This window comes from Vulpes lagopus, chromosome 3 (assembly GCF_018345385.1).
Source record: "Vulpes lagopus strain Blue_001 chromosome 3, ASM1834538v1, whole genome shotgun sequence".
Classification (NCBI taxonomy): Eukaryota; Metazoa; Chordata; class Mammalia; order Carnivora; family Canidae; genus Vulpes; species Vulpes lagopus.
Window position 1 is genome coordinate 132686918 of NC_054826.1, and position 19044 is coordinate 132705961.

Sequence of the window (19044 nt, forward strand, 5' to 3'; positions counted from 1 at the left end):
ATGTATTTATGTATTTTTGATTCTGAAAGGATATACATTAGAAAGTTTTCCTTTTTAATAATTATTATCTGTATTTTCAAATTTTTATATAATGGATTGCATTGGTATAAGAGTATAATCAAATGTGCCTGAATTTAAGAAAAAAAAGACTTTGAAACTTCAGCATTTCTCATGCATTTTAATTTATTTGAAAAATGTAAATTCCTTAAATGTCTTAAGTATTCAGTTAATCCATAAATATGAAAATCTGCTTTTCAATATATTGAATATAATTATTTAGCAATTACTTAGTGCTCATTTATTATTTTGATAGATCTTTTTATTTTTATGAAACATGACACACTGGCTGCATGTAAAGAAAGTAAAATTTCTGACACAATAGTATAATTATGGTTGTGTTAGATATGCATTTAGGGAATTATGTTGGGATTATGAAAAGAGTGCATAGTACATTAGGCAAAAAAGCCAAAGGCTAGGAAAAGGGGATCAATTAAAGTGCTTTTCTTTTAATTGGGAACAAAGAAAACATCCTACCCTCCCTAAGGCCTGGGTTCACTCATTCATCTAATATGTGAAAATAAAAACTACACCTTAAATATTTTGAAGTCCGAGTAGAAAAGTCTGCCAGAATCAATAATCGTATATAAAGGGCATGGATATTTTGGTCTTTAAATAATTTTTATCTATATTTAGTGGGCTGAGTCATGCAAGGATGATTGTTACCAAACTCTTTGTCAGATCAGATTCCATAAGTGGAGAGAGACAGTGCTGAAGGCAGGGACACTTGGGCGGCTGCCTGTTTCCTGGACTGGGAGCTACAGTGGCTGCTGCATGGTGAGCCTGCAGGTGAGCCGTGTGTGGCCAGATGAGCATATTAGCATGTCCACAGCTGCTCTGGCGACTGCAGCAACCACTGGTAATGCTACCCATAATTTGCAGTAGCAGGTGCCAGTGTCCCTGGGCGATCCCATGCACGGCCACAGGATGGGCACTTTGGGAGAAGCCCGGGACGTTGTGTTAAACATGATGACTGCTCTAATCACTGTGCCAGCAGCTGACCTTATGCATTTAGTGACAGCTAAATGCCTAGCCTAATGGTTGCTTATTCATCTTTTTTTTTTTCCTTTCTCTCTTCTAGGCCCTTCCCCACAGAAGAGAGCGTTAGTGATGAAGACATCTACAAAGGCCTTCCTGATTTAATAGAGTACGTTGGGCATCTTCAGCAAAATTAAACCACTGCCAATGTTTGCATCCTTTATGGATTTTAACCATGGATGTTAAAATAGCTTTCTGAAGCAGAAAAGTGGCTTAATGATTAAGACGTGTAAGAATTCACCTGAAACTAGTGATGGAAAGCTTCACAAGAAAATGTACTTCATCTGACTTTAGTTCCTGTTGCGTGCCCCACACCATGCCACTCCCTGTGGCGAGTGAGGGAACAGACGGCAATGAAGGAAAAATTGGGAGTTTCTCAGAGACATACTAGAGGTGGAGGGTGAAATGAGAATTAGACAGTTAAGGAACCAGTGACAAAGAAAGCAGAGCTGCTACTGGAGTTGAAGGCAGGGCAGTGCATGGTCTATAAAGTTCAAGGAAAGACGAGATGAGTGTGGGCTGGAGTTCTTCTGGGAGTTTCATTAGATGCTATTTGTTTTGCACAGATAATCCTTTTGGGCTTTATTATTTAAGAGTCAGGAGAGGCAAAAGGCCCTTGCACCTGATTATTTTCTGCTGATTGAGTGACTTGTGCAGATTACAAAGAAATATAAAAAAATGATCCCCACCCCTTAAGGAACTGATGAAAAAGATCAGGCATGTTTGCAAAGAATTATAATAAGAAATAGATCATGCTCCAAAAGAGATTCAGGTTCTGTGGAAATTCATCTGTTCATCCATCCTAATACACCAGCACTCTAAGCTTGTTCTTGCTGTAGGACCTTTGCATTTGCTCCTCCTGCCCTTATGGCTGGTCACTCACTGTTCCAACATTTCCTCCGATGTCCCTCCATGGACGGGCCTTCCTGACTAATCTGAAATTGCTGCCGGCGCCTTACCTTGCTCTGTGGCTTTATGGCAATCACTACTGCCTGAGACAGTCTTTGTTTCCTTTATTCCCTATTTCCTCTTTAGAAGGTCAGCTTTGTGAGGCCAGGGAACTTCACCTTGTTCCTAGAACTTTACATAGCATTTGGTGTATGCTAGACCCTCGGTAAATATTTGTTTTCTGAATGATTAAGCAAAATTGCATTAAGCATCTCCTGTTTGCCAGCCTTACGCTTCAGGCCTGAGCTGTCTAATCATTCGTACGAGCTCACTGAGTGCCTGTTTGTGTGCTATGTTCAACACATTGCCTTGTGTCTTAATCACAACATGATGAGGTTGTTCCTATCATCCCAATTTATGAAGGAGAAAACTGACTCATGGAAAGCTAAGAAACTTGTTGTAGGTCATATAGCTAGTTAAATTTTAGTCTACAGATTTGAATGCAGTTCTTACTCCAGAGCTGAGGCTCTTCCTCACTGTATCGACCCCTGGAAGCAGGCTAAATTGCCCCTCTAAGAACTTCAGTAGAAGAGCAGAGGAGAATGCTGGCAGGATGGCCAGCAGCCCATCCCAGAATAAGTGGCACTTGGATGGGTCTCAAAGTCTTATGTTTTAAATGTTGATGAAGGACAGTTTCTTAGCTGTTCTTAAAACCTGATTTCGAGCAAGATTGATACTGATCATCTCACTGAATTGGCTACAGACTTCATAAAGTGACTGTAAGGTTACTGGTAACATAACCAAATCCTTTGAAATATTAAGAAGAATATATTATTTCTAGGGGTGCCTGAGTGGTTCAGTTGGTCAAGCATCTGACTCTTGATTTCAGCTCAGGTTATCATCTCAGGGTTGTGAGATCAAGCCCTGCATTGGGTTCCATGCTCAGCACAGAGTCTGTTTGAGATTCTTTCTCTCTCCCTCTCCCTTTGTTCCTTCTCCTGACTCAGACTCACTTTCTTTCTCTCAAGTAAGTAAAATAAAATCTTAAGAAAAAGAATATATTATTTCTAGAGCTATTACGTTCTTTTTTTTAAGCCCCACCAATTGTTGTTTACACCTACTAAGTTTCATAGCTTGCCCTCATCGTGTTGTGTCGATGTCAGGATAAATCCTGTGAGAATGCAACCCTTGCTAAATTTGGAGAAATCTGGGCTCCTGAGTCAGCTGCTCTGAGACACCTGCTCACGCTCTGGGAGATGCAGCCTGTTTCAAGTCTCCATCTGGTGGTGGAAGGTCCAAACGCGGTGTTATTTCTGCAAGTGCTTGCTTCTGAGTTTGCTATGACACCTTAATTTTCAGTCTTAGCTTTGTTATGATCTCTGGGCTCATATCCTTAACTCAGACTTTTGGGGGTGAAACCATCCCAAAGGAAGCCCCTAGAACCAACACTGGCCTGCTCCCTACTGCAGAGGGGATCATTCCGTTCTCATGTGGAGAGAAACAGACACAGGATGCAACAAAGGATGTGAGATGGTTAGGCTGCACAGTGTCTGCTTTTTCTACATTTATGATCAGGGTGCAGTCATGCCCATATATAGATGAGCTGGACACAGAAAAAGTAATATAGATTATTGTTGGTTTGTTGACCATGTGAAGAATCAGTCATCCTTCCCTTTTCCCCCAGTCCCCGCCCCCACTTCATTTTATGTGGATCAGGAATTCTTGAGTAGGGTGTTGGGTGGCTCAGTTGGTTAAGTGTTTGCCTTCAGCTCAGGTCATGATCAGGTCCTGGGATCAGGCCCCACATTGGGCTCCCTGCTCAACAGGGAGCCTACTTCTCCCTCTCCCTCTGCCACTCCCCCTGCTTGTGCTCTCTCTCTCTCTCTGTCAAATAAATAAATGAAATCTTAAAAAAAAAAAATTCTTGATCAGACTTTTAGCAAGAAAATCTTCCTTTGTATGGGATTGAATAACAAAATCAAAGCATTTTAGCCCAATCTTGGGTGTGGGTGTTCATCCGTGCGTACACACAGGCATGTGTGTCACTCCTACAATTCTTTTTTTAAAGACATTTTTCCAGCTTATTGAGAAATAATTGATATACATCCTTGAGTAAGTTTAAGGAATACAGCCTAATGGTATTATTTGTATATATTATGAAATGATTACCACAGTAGGGTCAGCTAACCTCTATTCCTTCTGTCTAGATACAATTAAAGAAGAAAAGATTTTAAGAAATTCTCCTTGTAATGAGAACTCTTAAGATTTACTGTTGTAACAACTTTCTGTATACCGTGCACAGTGTTAGCTGTAGTCATTGTGTCATACATTCGATCCCTAGTCCTTATCTACCTGACTGCTAGAAGTTTGTACCTTTTAATGACCTTCCCCCATTTATCCACCCCCCATCTCTGATATCAAGTCTGATCTCTTTTACTATGAGGTTTTCTGGGCTTTGCCTTTTTTTGGTAAGATTTTATTTATTTGGCAGAGCGAGAGAGCACAAACGGGGAGGGGCAGAGGTAGAAGCAGAGGCAGAGGGAGAAGGAGAAGCAGGCTCCCCACTGAGGGGGAAGCCTGACATGGGGCTCCCAGGACCTGGAGATCATGATCTGAGCTGAAGGTAGATGCCTAACCGCCTGAGCCACCCAGGTGCTCCTATTTTTTTGTTTTTAGATTCCACATGTAAGTGAGATCACACAGTGTTTGTCTTTCTTGGTCTTATTTCCACTCAGCATAATGCCCTCATGGTCCATCGATGTTATTGCAGATGGTAGAAATGCTGAATCATATTCCATTGTGTGTATATACATATCACAATTTCTTTATCCATTCATCCGTCAGTGGTCACTTAGGTTGTGTTCATGTCTTGGTCATGCTATTCTGAACATGATGGTGCAGATCTCATTTTGAGTTAGTGTTTTTGTTTCCTTTGGATATATTCTGAGAAATGTAATTCCTGGATCATATGGTATTTCTATTTTTAATTTTTTTTTAAATTTTTATTTATGTTAGTCACAGAGAGAGAGAGAGGTAGAGACACAGGCAGAGGGAGAAGCAGGCTCCATGCACCGGGAGCCCGACATGGGATTCGATCCCGGGTCTCCAGGATCGCGCCCTGGGCCAAAGGCAGGTGCCAAACCGCTGCGCCACCCAGGGATCTCCTATTTTTAATTTTTTGAGGAACTTCCATATTGTTTTCCACAGTGACTACACCCATATACAGTCCCACCAACAATGCACAAGGGGTCCCTTTTCTCCACATCTTTGCTAAGATTTATCTCTTGTCTTTTGATGGTGGGCATTCTAACAGACATGGGGTGATATCTCGTGAGTTTTAAGTTGCGTTTTCATAATGATTAGTGATGTTGAGCATCTTTTCACATACCTGTTGTCCTGTTCTATATATTCTTTGGAGAAATGTCTATTTAGGTTCTTTGCCTATTTTTTAATTGGGTTATTTTGTTGTTTTTGTATGAGTTGTATTAGTTCTTCAAATATTTTGGATATTAACACCTTATCAAATAGATGGTTTGTAAACATTTTTTCTCCCATTCCATACATAGGTTGTCTTTTCCCTTTGTTGATGGTTTCTTTTGCTGTCAGGAACTTTCTAGTTTGATGAAGTCCACCTTGTTTATTTTTGATCTTGTTGCTTGTACTTTAGGTGCACTATCTCCTACAATGCTAAAAGAAAAATCTGTATGTATTCATACAGAATGTACCTCTACTCTCATGGGAAATAGTCAAAAGCAACACTTCAGCAAGATGTTTTTCCACAGGTGGAGGTGGTGGTCAGAGACCATGGAGCTGGCATTAGGAGTAGCAGAGAAATGGATTTCACAGCCTAACTTCTTACTGAATGGGATCCCCTCTGCTCCAGAGCCTGTTCTGGCATAATTTCTTATCTCTGCTCCCTCATGGACTCATCAAATCTTCCTATCCTTTGATGGGTTCTAGAAAGTGGTCAGACTGGTTCAGCTCCTCCCTGTTCTCTGGTTGGATTGCCTCCTTAAACCCCTCAGTATGGAAATTCTGGAATTGCCTAATGACTTGCCATCTGCCTGGTTTTATTTATTTTTTTTTTTTTCTGCCTGGTTTTACAAAGTAGGAAGCTGAGTGGCTTCCTTCACTCCTTTCCCCTCTCTCTCTAATTCTGATTGGTCACCAAGTCTGGTTGACTGCACCTGACACAGTCTCTGAAGTCTCTTTGTTTCTCTCCTCATTTGTCTTTAGTTACGGCTGTCAGTATCTCTTACCCACAGGATTTCATTTCTGGACTTATGTCTTCTTGTTGCCTCCACTCTACCCCTATATAAAAACCTCTTGCATCCCACATGCCCACATGAGGTTGAGCTTACAGGGTGTACCGCCTTTCACAGGTTGATTTTTAGCTCTTCCTTCTGGGGCTCACACTGAGTTGCCTGAATGGGACACCACTCTTGACATTGCTGGGCTTTTCACACCTTCTGCCTTTGCACGTGTCGATGTCTTTTGTTTGGAATGTTCTTCCCCCTTTTTTCCACTGAGTACATCACCTCTGACAGCAGCAACTCTGTCTGCCAAGTCTGCAACCATATCTCCTAGAACATAGTGGTATTTATTTAGCAAATATCTATTGAATAAGGTGATAAATAAATTCAAGATCCAGTTCAGATGTAATATCTGTTGTGAAGTCTTCCCTGACTTCCTTAGTCAGAGTTACTCTTTCCCTGGCTTGTACATTCTGCATTCATCTGCTCTGTTTTCTGCACTAGACTGGGAGAGTCCTTGGATCTTCTTGATCCAAGCATTCTTAGCACCAAAGAGTCTGGACTTCAGTAGATTCTTGGTAAATGTCTGTTGCGTGAGTGGATGGACAGCTAACTCTAGAACAAATTTTTCTCAAAGCAGAGTTTGTTACCAGCAGGTCACTTTCCCTTAAGGCACCTTTCTTTCTTCTGGGTTTTTGAAACAGTTCATTCCTATCAAATGCTTCCAAATAATCCTTCATGACAAACCTAGACAGAGGACCCTAGTTGTAGAGTGACATTTACAGTTACAGTGTTCTAGTTTTGTGCATATCAATTTATAATGTTCTATATGCATAGTGCCAGAAAAGATGATAAGAGCTGGCAGTACTGAAGGAGTTGAATTCCTTTTCTGAAAAATGTTAATGCTTCTTTCTAATGTGTCTAAATTTTTAAATATTGATTCTTTTGGATTATTAGTAATAGAGGCTATTTATAGAAATCTTGAACTAAAAGGAAGAACTTAAGGAGTAGTAACAGAACATGTGATAGGTGGAATAAGCTATTTCTATTTTGACTGAATGGGTTTTTGATGTCCTACAAAGGGTTTAGGGAAGATACATCCATCAGTTACTGGGTAAGTGCTCATGGGAACTTTAAAAATAGAAATGGTTTTCATCTGTCAGGAGGCCAGCAGATTACAAATGGTCTTTAAAAATGCCATGTGGGCTTGGGATCGTTTCTGTAAGCAGAATCCAGACAAAACAGATAATAGTAGAATCTGGCTAAACAGGGGAACCTGTGGAGACCCTCTGAGTGGGCTGGAAGGAGTATGGTTGGAAAACCACTGTGTTAGGTATTGGCAGTAATAACCCTGCAGAAATTGATGCTTTTAAAAGACCATTTATAAACTCTGAGATCCTCCTCAGCTCTCCTGTCTTTCCCACTTTATACCCATTAATCTAAATGATCAATCCCAGGCCTTACCATAGGAAAAATGAGCAGTAGGATAGAGTGATTAAAACATTTAGAACATAAGACAGACTCAGTTTTAAATCCAGGTCTGTCATGGACTAGCTGTGTTTCCACAGGCAAGTCGAATAAATAACCTTTAGTTCTCTTCGACTACTTTATCACTACAATGGATTAAATAATAATGCCTGCTTGATAACACAGTGAATACTGGGCATGAGCCAACCACATGAGATCGTGTGTGCAGAGTGATCATCTGTGTGCATGTACATAGGAAATACCAGGGCATGTTGTCACTGCCGTCTTTGGTGGATTCCGTTTTTGGGCATTGTTCTGGTTAGGAGGGAAAGAACTGTAAAACCTTTTGCTCTTTCTGTGAATCCCGTTTTATTTCCTCTCTGGATTTCCTACTAGGCTGTAGCTATTGCATTTACTGCATAATAGAAAATGACCAGAGTATCATACCCTTTGTTTTAGTGAAACGCATGTGGATGATGAAGAAGGTCTCTACGACTGTGTTTATGGGGAGGACGAAGGTGGAGAAGTCTACGAGGACTTAATGAAAGCAGAGGAAGCACATCAACCTGTAGGCTCTCACTTGCCTTATGTTTTAAGTTACTTTGAGTTGTTTTATTAGGATACTGATTCCTTGCAAGACTGATTCGTGTGATTATTTATGTAACTTGTACTGCAATAGTTTTTTTTTCTTTTTACTTTTGCTAGTTTTCAACTGTATAATTAAGATTTACTGCATTTGGAAATACATAAACATGACATTTTACAGTTCAAAACAACCGTAGGGAATCTCTGGTCTTGTCCTTGCATTTTACTTGTAAGGAATGCAAGTCTGAGGGAAATGATATGTCACCCAGCTAAATAGTGGCAGAGTAGCAACAGAACGTTATTCCAGGGAATCATGAAATTTTATTATCATGAAAGGAAATCTTTTTTAAACAAAGCAGTTAAGGCTTCTTTAAACTTGATGTAGCATTAGATATATGTTAAGGAATGTTTCTTCATATTTGTTAGGGGTGTAAGAAGAGGCATTTTTTCTTTTGTTTCACTAAAGGGCTTCTGGAACTTTTATTGTTTTATAGACTTAGTTTCTGATATCGTCCATAGTCAATATGTGCCCACAAAGGTCTTATCTGCCATTAAAATATCTAAAACATTGAGAAAGAATTACTTTGAATTGTTTTCTCACCTGTAATCTGGAAAAAAAAAATCCTGATTGCTTAGGCTTTTATTAATTAGAGTCTTTTTTTTTTATACAAAAGCTTTTTCTTCATCAGCTCAGTGGTGGTTTTTCTGTGCTTTAATGAATTTCCTCAGCTCTCTTTATAGTTGCCTTTAATAAAAGGCTAGAGGGTTGTCCAGTGCCCCAGACAGAGAGCAGTAGCTTCTGTGGGATGGAAACAAGTTACCTGGTCTGTTTGGGAAACATAATGAATGCGCTCTAACCCACTGTATGAGCTGACAGGCTGCCTGTGGCAGGATTCTGAGTATTTTTAGGTGACATTATCATCTGTTTCTCCTATAATTATCATCTGCTTTGGGTACCAGCAAATTCTTGAGTGCATCTCCCAGGGGCAGCTCTCCATTCAGCTGACAGTGCTGGCTTGTGACTATGGGATGGTTAGGCAATGATAATTTAGATGCCTAGGCCCTTCTTGTGTGCTCCTCAGGGGGCTAAGTGCTTTACCAGGTTACCTCATTTACAGTTCCTTGGGGTTAGAACTGTGATTCTCTCTCTTTTGTAGATGAGAAAACTGAGACATAGAGAAAATAGGTAACTTGTTCACAATAACAAGCTAATAACAGAAAAACTGGTACTTGAACCCAGTTCTTTGTATCCTCACACCTTTGATCTTCATAATTAGGCTCTACTACCTCCACTTAGTAGGAGAGCCAAACACCAAAATGTTGATTCTTTAAAAAAAAAAAAAGTATCTTAATACTTCTATTTATCAAATATCCTTTTGTTATTTTGCAGGTATTTCTATAGCACTTGTAAAGTATGCCATACATTAAGAAAACTACATTACACCATATGTGATGTTTCTAGATTCAATGACATTTACAAGGAAAGACATGTTTTCAATATAGAATGTCTATACTTGTTTATTTTTAATTATTTAAAACTTTCTCATTTACATGGTTCAACATCTTAACAGATATTTTGTAAATGCAATAAATATATCTTTTAGTTATGTATTTTATTAGAATGGAAAGCTTAAGATCAGTGATTTTGAGCTCTTTCTACATACTCCCAGAGAGATTAATACATATGTTTAAATAATTTTTTTGATAACTGTAATTGCAGAAATGTCCAGAAAATGACATACGAAGTTGCTGCCTAGCAGAAATTAAGCAGACAGAAGAAAAATACACAGAAACATTGGAGTCAATAGAAAAAGTAAGTTATCAGGTACTATTTTTGATGCCTAAGTACTTCATCTTATAGTTAATATATTAAACTTACTGTGTCTACTGTGTGTGTGTTTTCTGAGTTTCAGTAGGACTTTGGATTTAAAGATCTCAAAGCAGATTGATACATTCCATAACTAGCTACTGGTTTCTTAGCATCTAAATAACACTGTGTTAGACCCTAAGGATACAGCAAGAAAGACAACAAAACCCTGGTTCTCATGATAGTTTCTCTCATGGGACAGTTTATAATTTAAGCAAATAAGTGTGCCAGGTGGTGAGAAATTTTTTTAAGAAAAATCAAGGAAAGGATAAAGAGTGATGGACCTGGGCTGGTATTTTATGTAAAGTGATAATGGACAGCCTCTGTGATAAGATAACACTTAAGCAGGCAGCTGGGGGAATTAAGGGAGCAAGTCATGCCAACATCCCAGAGATGACAGTTTCTGGGAGAAAGGCCTTCGGATGAGACCGTGTTCAGTGTGTTTCAAGGAACAGCAATAGCCCAGGTGGTAGAAACAGCGAGAGCAGAGAGCTGATGAGCCACCACATCAGGTAGGGGGCATGGAGAACACCTAGCTCAAAGCTGGCATGTGTGAGTAGAAGAAGTGACATGATCTAATGTAAGTTTTTCACAGCTTGTTCTGACTTTTTGGGAGAAAAGTTAGAAAGATATTGCAGTAATTAGATTGATAGAACATGGTGGTATTTGTAGAGCTGTTAAGAAACGGTCAGATTCTGAATAAATGTTGAAAGTAGGGCCAAGTGGATTAGATGAGTTAGGTGAAGGATATATGGGAAAGAGAGCAATCAAAAGTGCTAGGTTTATAGCATGAATAACTGCATGAGTGGTGAAGATTATTACTGAGATGAGGACAGCTTTGGGAATCACTAGTCTGTTGTAATGTACTAAGTTTGCAATACCTCTTAGCTTCCAAGGGGCTGTGTTAAAGAAGGAGTTAGAGATATGAGGCTGGCATTAAGGGGAAAAGTTGAACTGACCAATATATTGGGCTGTTATCATTATGCAGTGGAATCTAAGGCCGTAGTACTGAATGAATTCATCTAGGAAATGAATGCTGATAGAGGAGAGGCTTGAGGCCACCTCTGGCAACTTCCATATTTAGGGGTCAGGAAAATGAGAACCAGGAGAAAATTTTGGCTATTTAGGAAAAGAGCTGAAGGTGTGGAAAAGTTGTTTGGGAGAGGGGTGGGAGTAAATTGGCTAGGGAAATGTATTAGGATCATGCAGTATCACAGGCTCAATTGTAAATTAGACTATCAATCTAGTTCATGTTTAACTTCTTAGGTATGGGTACAACCAGGGTTGTAGATTTAACTAGGGTTTTTCTTCTTCCAGAAAAGCAGAGTGGAAGAGGAGAGTAGAGGGTAAGGGTATACGCAAGGAAGAGATTCTGATGCTGGTTTACTGAATGTAAACTGAGTAGGGACGGAAGTGAGGACTTGAGAGACCCGGGATGTTCAGTGGATTAGCAGATCCACTGAGGTTGAAGAATTCCATGCAGGAACGAGCTGTAAAGGTAGGAGGTTGTGGTTAGAGAATTGATTGACTGAAATTAATTCTTTTTTTTTTTAAAGATTTATTTATTTATGATAGACATAGAGAGAGAGAGAGGCAGAGACACAGGAGGAGGGAGAGGCAGGCTCCATGCTGGGAGCCCAACCTGGGACTCGATCCCGGGACTCCAGGATCATGCCCTGGGCCAAAGGCAGGCACTAAACCACTAAGCTACCCAGGGATCCCCGGCTGAAATTAATTCTATAGAGGATTTCAGTTGTTGATAATGAGAAGGTCTTGGGTTATGACCACCAGAATAGGGAGCTGAGCTAGGATGGAACACAAGACTACTGGAAGTCAAGAAACTGAAAGGCCAGGCTATTGGAAAGATCATCTGCACAAATACTGAGATTGCCAGGAATGGACATTGGAGTGTTAATGGAAAGAGATATGGCAAGCCAAGAACTAAAATTCTCAAGGAATGAAGGGGATGATCATAAATTACACAAGTAGATAATTGATCTCAGGATCTAGAATCTCCATAAGGCATTTGAGGGATATTTAGTATTAGTCCTGTATCTCCAAAATACTAATATATATATATATATATATTTTTTTTTTTTTTTGCCAGTTCAGGCAATAGTGTTCTTTTTTTCTTACTTTTACAAGTATTTATTGCCAAAACCTTTTATTCTATACTTCAACTTTGTCTTTACATCTCTATTCAGGTATAAAATCTTTAAGATAGAGAAAATAGTTTCTGCTTTTTTCTTGGTATTCATTATATGGATAAACAGTTGACTTTTAATACATACTTTTAATATATATTCTTTGTGGATGAAAAACTATTATCAGGATAAGTTGTGCTTAATCATTACTTGTCTGTTCTACCCTTGTAGTATTTCATGGCACCACTGAAAAGATTTCTGACAGCAGCAGAATTTGATTCAGTATTCATCAACATTCCTGTAAGTAAAAATATGCTAGCTAAAATTGTGGTATACTTCTATAAAATCTCCATCTTATTGGGTTCCAGATTTCTATTTTAACATTTTCCTGTATTCTTTAAGAATCTTAACTCTATTTTTTGCCTCCTGAGTTCTTATATCCTTATTTTCTAGAAATAAAGGATATGTCCTATCTTCAACCAAAATCAATCAAAATGCAAGCTCAACACACATGGATAAGATTCATGTATATCCTTAACTGCTTGTCAGGAAGAGGTAGTCTGAGTTAAAGAATCCCTGGTACCACTCTCTCTTTGTCTTGTGGGAGCCCCCTTAGGCCCCACTCCCTGATCTATTGCTACTGCAGCCCTTCAACCCCGTCCTGTAGGCACTGTCTTGAGGGCATCAGTTTCCTCCACTTCCCTGGCCTCTGTTCTGTGGTGGTTTCTGCTTCTGCTTCCAATTGTACTAACCTTAACTCCCATTTCTGAAATACACTACTGTCTCAGGATTTGAAAGTCCGTTTTAGCAGTTAGAGGTGAGGAGCTTTTTTTCACATTTATGTACGCATTTTGAATTTCAGAGCCCCTTAGGATTATCTTATAATCTTAAAGGATAGTTACCTAGAAGCATTGAAACAAACCAAATGCTGTGCCAAGTGAGGTCATACTAGGCAAGATGCAAGTTCCTAAATCCCTAAAACTGGTTTGGATTTTAATATATAGCTTTTGTGCACAAGCTTGCTCATTTTACATGAAAGTTCCCTACTATTTTGGTTCTGTTATGTTCAGCGTTGATGTGTATCAGTCAGTTAGCTGACTATTATCCTCGTCCCTGATTTGGGCCAGACGAAGATATTCTCTTTGGTTCATAGCATAGCAGGAAGAAAAAAAGTCACACTATGGGATCAACATTTAGCATGAAGCAAACCACACACTGTTGGAAGAGGAGGATCTTGAACCACTATAAGACGGACAGTGTAACATAGGACGCATATGACAGTCCTTAATCTTACAGCTTTTCCCTACTCCTCAATAAAATGACAGGGTAAACATATTCTGGTTCCTCTCCACCCTGCTAAGGAAAGGGCATGCTGTGAAGTCAGTATCTGTACCAGGGTACAAGGAAGAGATAATGGGAGCCTTGGCACCTTAGTTAGCATTTCCTCATTTCCTGGCTCTGACATGTATTTACTGCCTTACTGAAAATTACTTGCTTATCAGGAAAAAGGTGAAATTCTGACTTCTGAGTTGCTCTAGTAAACTGCCCAGTACAATTTGTCTGCACTTTATTTATGCCATTAGTTGTCTGGTTTCAAGTAATTTAGTGTGATTATTGTTAGCTTAGCACCAGGATGCCACTAATTGACCAGAGTGCAAATCTACATTTTTATGTCCCAAGGACATGAATCATTACTTTATTCCATCAATAAAACATTAAGCACTTGGATAGTTTTATTTAAAAAATTAAAGTGATTATAATGAAAATAAGCTGTACATATTTTTATACAAGGAATAAATTACCCTTTAATAAGTAGTGAGATAATTTCTCCCACCACAGGACACTGACGATTCAAGTCCAATCTGAAGCTGCTGTTTTCTGTGTACTTGGCCTGTCTCTCTCTACTATTCCCTCCCCTTCTCTCCTTTCTCCTTTCTCTTTTTTCTCCCCTCCCTCTTCCCCCTTTCCCCTCCTCTGTTTCCTCCTCTGCTTATCTGTGATAGCAGGTTTATGTGTTGAGGGCATTCAGCATATCCTTGAATGACAAGTTTAGGAAATCATAGGGATTTTAGGTTTGGGGTGTGGTTGGTTTTTTGCTGAGGAGGATCCTGATTTCTAATTTCCTTTGATTTTGTTTTCTTTTCTTTCCTAAGGAACTTGTAAAAGTTCATCGGAACCTAATGCAAGAAATTCATGATTCCATTGTAAATAAAAATGACCAGAACTTGTATCAAGTTTTCATTAACTACAAGGAAAGGTACCTGCTAACTTCCAAATTTTGTGGCTATCAATTTGTGATTATAGTGAGGGTTAGCATTAAAATTGCTCATAAACAGCTATTCCTACTGTCCATTAAGATACCACCTGAGTAGTAATTAGAACATGGGGCTGTTTATGGGCAATAGTTTGAGTTCTGTATGTGTGTCAAGAAAAAGGAGGAAAAAAGAAAGGATCCAGAGTTGCATGGCCAAGTCAGAAGGTTCAGGTTCTTTTACAGACCCTTTACGTCTGAGTTCTGTAGTTAGTTTTTAGGAAGTCGTTTTAATTCTCTCAGCCTCCTTTTCTTCATCTTTAAATGTTAGGGGTAGATTAGGTGGTGCCTAGTGCTTGTTCCCACTCCCATATTTTATAATTCTCTCTTTGAGGCAGTTTCCCTTTCTAAGTCTGAAAAAAAAAATCTTCTGAACAACTCATGTGAGTTAAAGTACCGAGGAATTTCCCTTAAAATATCGTTCTCTCTTTTTAAATCAAGCACTGCAGTTCCTAGTACTGACTTAGTACTAGCTAATGAATTGCTTTGCATCAACAAGTTAGATAAACATGAACTCATTAGCAGTTTTTTTGCCCTCAATGGAGAGTTGAAGGAGACAATAAATTACCCAACCTCTTTGTAAAATATCTATATCACTCCAGAGCTACCCTTCCTGAAGTGGCCTCAGACTCCATGCAGTACGAATTATCTTCCATCCAGCAGAATTCAGGCTTCTCATCCATTCCCAATTTTCAGATAATGTGTTTTCCTTAATTAAAAAAGCAGGAAAGAGTAGGAGGTTTGTTAATGAGTAGAGTCATGAGTAGTGATTAAATAAAATTGTAGTATAAAGTAAAACTGTTCCTGAGTGTGCATAAACAGTCAAAAGTTGATCTCTAATAGGAACATAAAACAGACCCTCTTAATTTTGGTTTTGTGATATTCATGTGTACTCAACATTAAGTCATTAAGCCGGTTTGTAAAATTTACCTGCTATAAAAATATACATGGCATCAATCCCATTAAAACTTAGAAATAAAAATTAGCCCTTTTAATAGCATAATATGAGTGACCCCTATTCTGTGATTGTACATGTGGTATGTGTTTAGAAGAAATGAGAAAGCGGAGGCTCGGAGAGATTGTAAGTCGTTTGCCAAGGGTCACATAGGCAGGTGGAGACACAGGACAAGTGAGATTTGCTCTGATTCCCCCTAACTGTGGTTTTAAATAGATGGGAATTCTGCTTCTTCCCCTTCCACTTTATTCTTGCTTTTTTGTCCTACAAATTTCTCTTTTTCCTTTTCAGGTTGGTTATTTATGGACAGTACTGCAGTGGAGTGGAGTCGGCCATCTCTAGTTTAGATAACATTTCTAAGACAAAAGAAGATGTAAAACTGAAATTAGAGGTACCTGTTTATTTTTTGTTTATGAAATAAAGATACACCTAAAAGCAAGGGGAAAGAGGTGGGGGATGGGCAAAATGGGTGAAGGGGAGAGGGAGATACAGGCTTCCAGTTATGGAATAAATAATTCATGGAAATAAAAGCACAGCATAAGGAATGCAGTCAGTGATTTTGTAATAGCGATATAATGAGACAGATGGTAGCTATACTTGCAGTGAACATAGCATCATGTATAAACTTGTCAAATCACTAAGTTGTACACCTGAAACTAATGAAACATACTCAACCAAAAAAAGAATAAGAATAAAAAATAAAAATTCAAGATCAGTGCAATAATAAATTTCCCTATGTATTCTAAATATAATTTCATATCAACTTTATAAAATATTTTAATAGCTAACTCTGTGAAATAATAAAATGATAATAATATAACAGTAAAATCTACGACTTATGGCTCTATGTTTTACATGCATTATCTAGTTAGATCCTTATGACTCTGTGAGAGATACACAGTTAATTTTCTTCCCTTATGGATGAGGTTCAGAGAGATTATGAGTAATTTGCCCAAGTTCACCTAGGTAGAAAGAGGCATAAGATAATAAGTAAGATATATGGAAGATAACGTACATGTAGATTTAAATGTTTACGAACAGGCATATAAAAAGGGCATGGATGGATATTGCCCATAAGAGGGAAGATGAAACAGGCACAACTATGATTAAGTCGTATGTGATCAGCAGTAGTAAGGCTCCGTGAGTAAGATTGATCGCTTCAGTACAGGTAGAATGCGGGAGGTTTCTCTGAAGAGGTAGTATTTGAATTAGCTTACGGAAGAATGGTGTGAGTCTTGACAGTGGAGAGTCCATGGAGAGCATTCTCCCAGATAAGCATGACTGACCAGATGAGTTGGCAAAGTTTGAGAAATGAGAGTAGACCAGAATAAACAGAACACGTGGGAGCAATGGGAAATAAATCTGGAAATTGCGTAATTTTTTATAAATGTATATCATTTTTCCTTCTTTTTTCACAAGAAGTGTTTGTACTTTCAAAGAACTTTTGTAAAAGTTTATTTATGTTATATGAATTATCATCCCAAATATATTATCCATATGTTTGAATTTTCTTAAATATTGGGTAGAGATACACAGTCAACTCTTAAATGGCTGTGTTTGGCTTAGTTTACTCTCTAGTGTCCCCTTTGCTGTCTTTGTCCAATTTAGCAGTGAAATCAGGTGATGAAAGGGGGAAAAAAGAGGCACATGATTTTCAAATTAGAACTCTTTCATTGTTTTTAGCATATTTGGTATGACTTCATAACTCCCACAACAGGGAACCATTGGTTAGGAGGTTTCCATATCTAATAGGCTATTGAGTGACTGTGCTAGCTCTCTATCACGGACCTTCGCCCTTACTTCTCACAGTGATCTGATGATGCAGACTTAATGTCTGCGGGTGACTTGAGTCACCACGAAATAACATCACAAACCATGCTAGTGTAAAGGGTTCTTGCTTCTCTTGGGAGAACAGAGCCTCAGAAGTATAAAGCTGTAAGCTACCTTGACTCAAATTGAATTGTGATGGTAAGATAAAACTGTACAACTTACACAACTAGTTCCTAACAGAGCTACCATTAGAGCAGTCTTTTTTGTTTTTATTTTTAAACAAAGATATGAAACTCTGGCTCAGGATAGGAGTCTGCATGTTGTCAACCAAATCTCCCTTATTCTCAGCATTGTTTGGGTGTTCCTTCCTCTCCTTTCCTTCAGAGTCCTTGTCAAAGGCCTGCCTATGACATACTCTGGGACTCTAGGAACATAGTTCGTGTGATCACTATCCATCTGAGGGAAAGAGGGAACCTGAGGCTGAGTTTGAAAGGCTCAGGGCAAGAAGCTGCTGGCTGTCCTTTTTGGCCTGAAAAGTCACTACTCTTGACCAAGGCCCTGATCTGCAAGTATTTGATAGACACTGTGACACCTCAACAGATACTCTTTGCTGGGACTGTCCTCTGCAACTCCTGGCATGATAAAGGGAAAGTTGCCCTATTCTCCATGTGTCTGCCCCCTTCATGTCTTCAGTTTCTTATTTTTTATTTTTGAGAGACAGTGCGCATGAATGGGAGGAGGAGCAGAGGGAATGGGGAGAGAGAAAGAATCTTAGGCAGGATCCATGACCCTGAGATCATGACTTGAGCCGAAATCCAGAATCTGAAGCTTAACTGACCAAGCCACCCAGGCTCCTCATGTCTTCAGTTGTGTGGTTGTTTTTGCTCTTACTGATTTTTGTCTTTTTTCTTCTCTACTTTGGAACCAAGATAACATAGGGCAAAGGTAACAGAGTCTCTTTATCTTGTCCTGTAAGCTGGCTCATCTCTATTCTATTTAGTTTCTTCTCAGGTAGAATTGGAGTTCAACTAAGCATGTGACTGGATGTTTTGGAAGACTCATTTCTACCCTTTATTTGCTTTCAATACTAATAAGCATTTTACATCTCAGACTCAGACTGCCCCTTGTTATAGGAAATGCCAGCAATGTTAGTTTTTTTTTGCTTCCTGAGACTGTAACTTCGAAGAACTTCAAGGAACTAATTATTTCCCCAGCAGTTTTAAACTGACTTCTATAACATGACAAAGTGAATTTTAAATGTATAGCATTTCTCTCCCTAACACTGCTAAAATGGCATGTATATACATGAAGTGTAAGATATAACCTCAGTTCCATGGAGCTTAAAATGCAGCTAGGGAGATGAGACTCATTCATTACAATAATCTTAACAGCTTAACCTCCTATTTTGAGACCCATGATCCAGAACTCTCTACAATCTGTAGAAGCAAGAGATCAGTTGAAATAGTTATTCTTCCTAGTGAACTGCAGCAATTGACAAGACACGAGCTAACATGTCCAGATGTCCCCAGTTCTTGCTTAAGACCTGTAATCAAATACTCATTAAGTCACTATGGTCATTAGAGCTAATGGAGTTTACTTTATAGCTCCTGATAATATATCTTTCCATGTGCCAGAAAGCTAAGTGTAGGCAAAGAGGAAACAAACTTATGAACAAAGCAATATTTTCTTGAATGCAACTCTTTCTATGA

General features: G+C 38.9%; 1 protein-coding gene across 2 annotated transcripts in view; it reads left to right on the forward strand.

The window, feature by feature from the left end:
* Positions 1-19044, forward strand: part of VAV3 (vav guanine nucleotide exchange factor 3) — a 359756-nt gene that overhangs the window by 157821 nt on the left and 182891 nt on the right. For both annotated transcript variants that reach the window (XM_041747830.1, XM_041747829.1), the window contains exons 4-9: positions 1139-1204; positions 8163-8271; positions 10009-10101; positions 12531-12599; positions 14453-14556; positions 15857-15956. In XM_041747830.1, coding sequence (XP_041603764.1) covers positions 1139-1204; positions 8163-8271; positions 10009-10101; positions 12531-12599; positions 14453-14556; positions 15857-15956 — 541 coding nt within the window. The remainder of the gene's footprint in view (positions 1-1138; positions 1205-8162; positions 8272-10008; positions 10102-12530; positions 12600-14452; positions 14557-15856; positions 15957-19044) is intronic.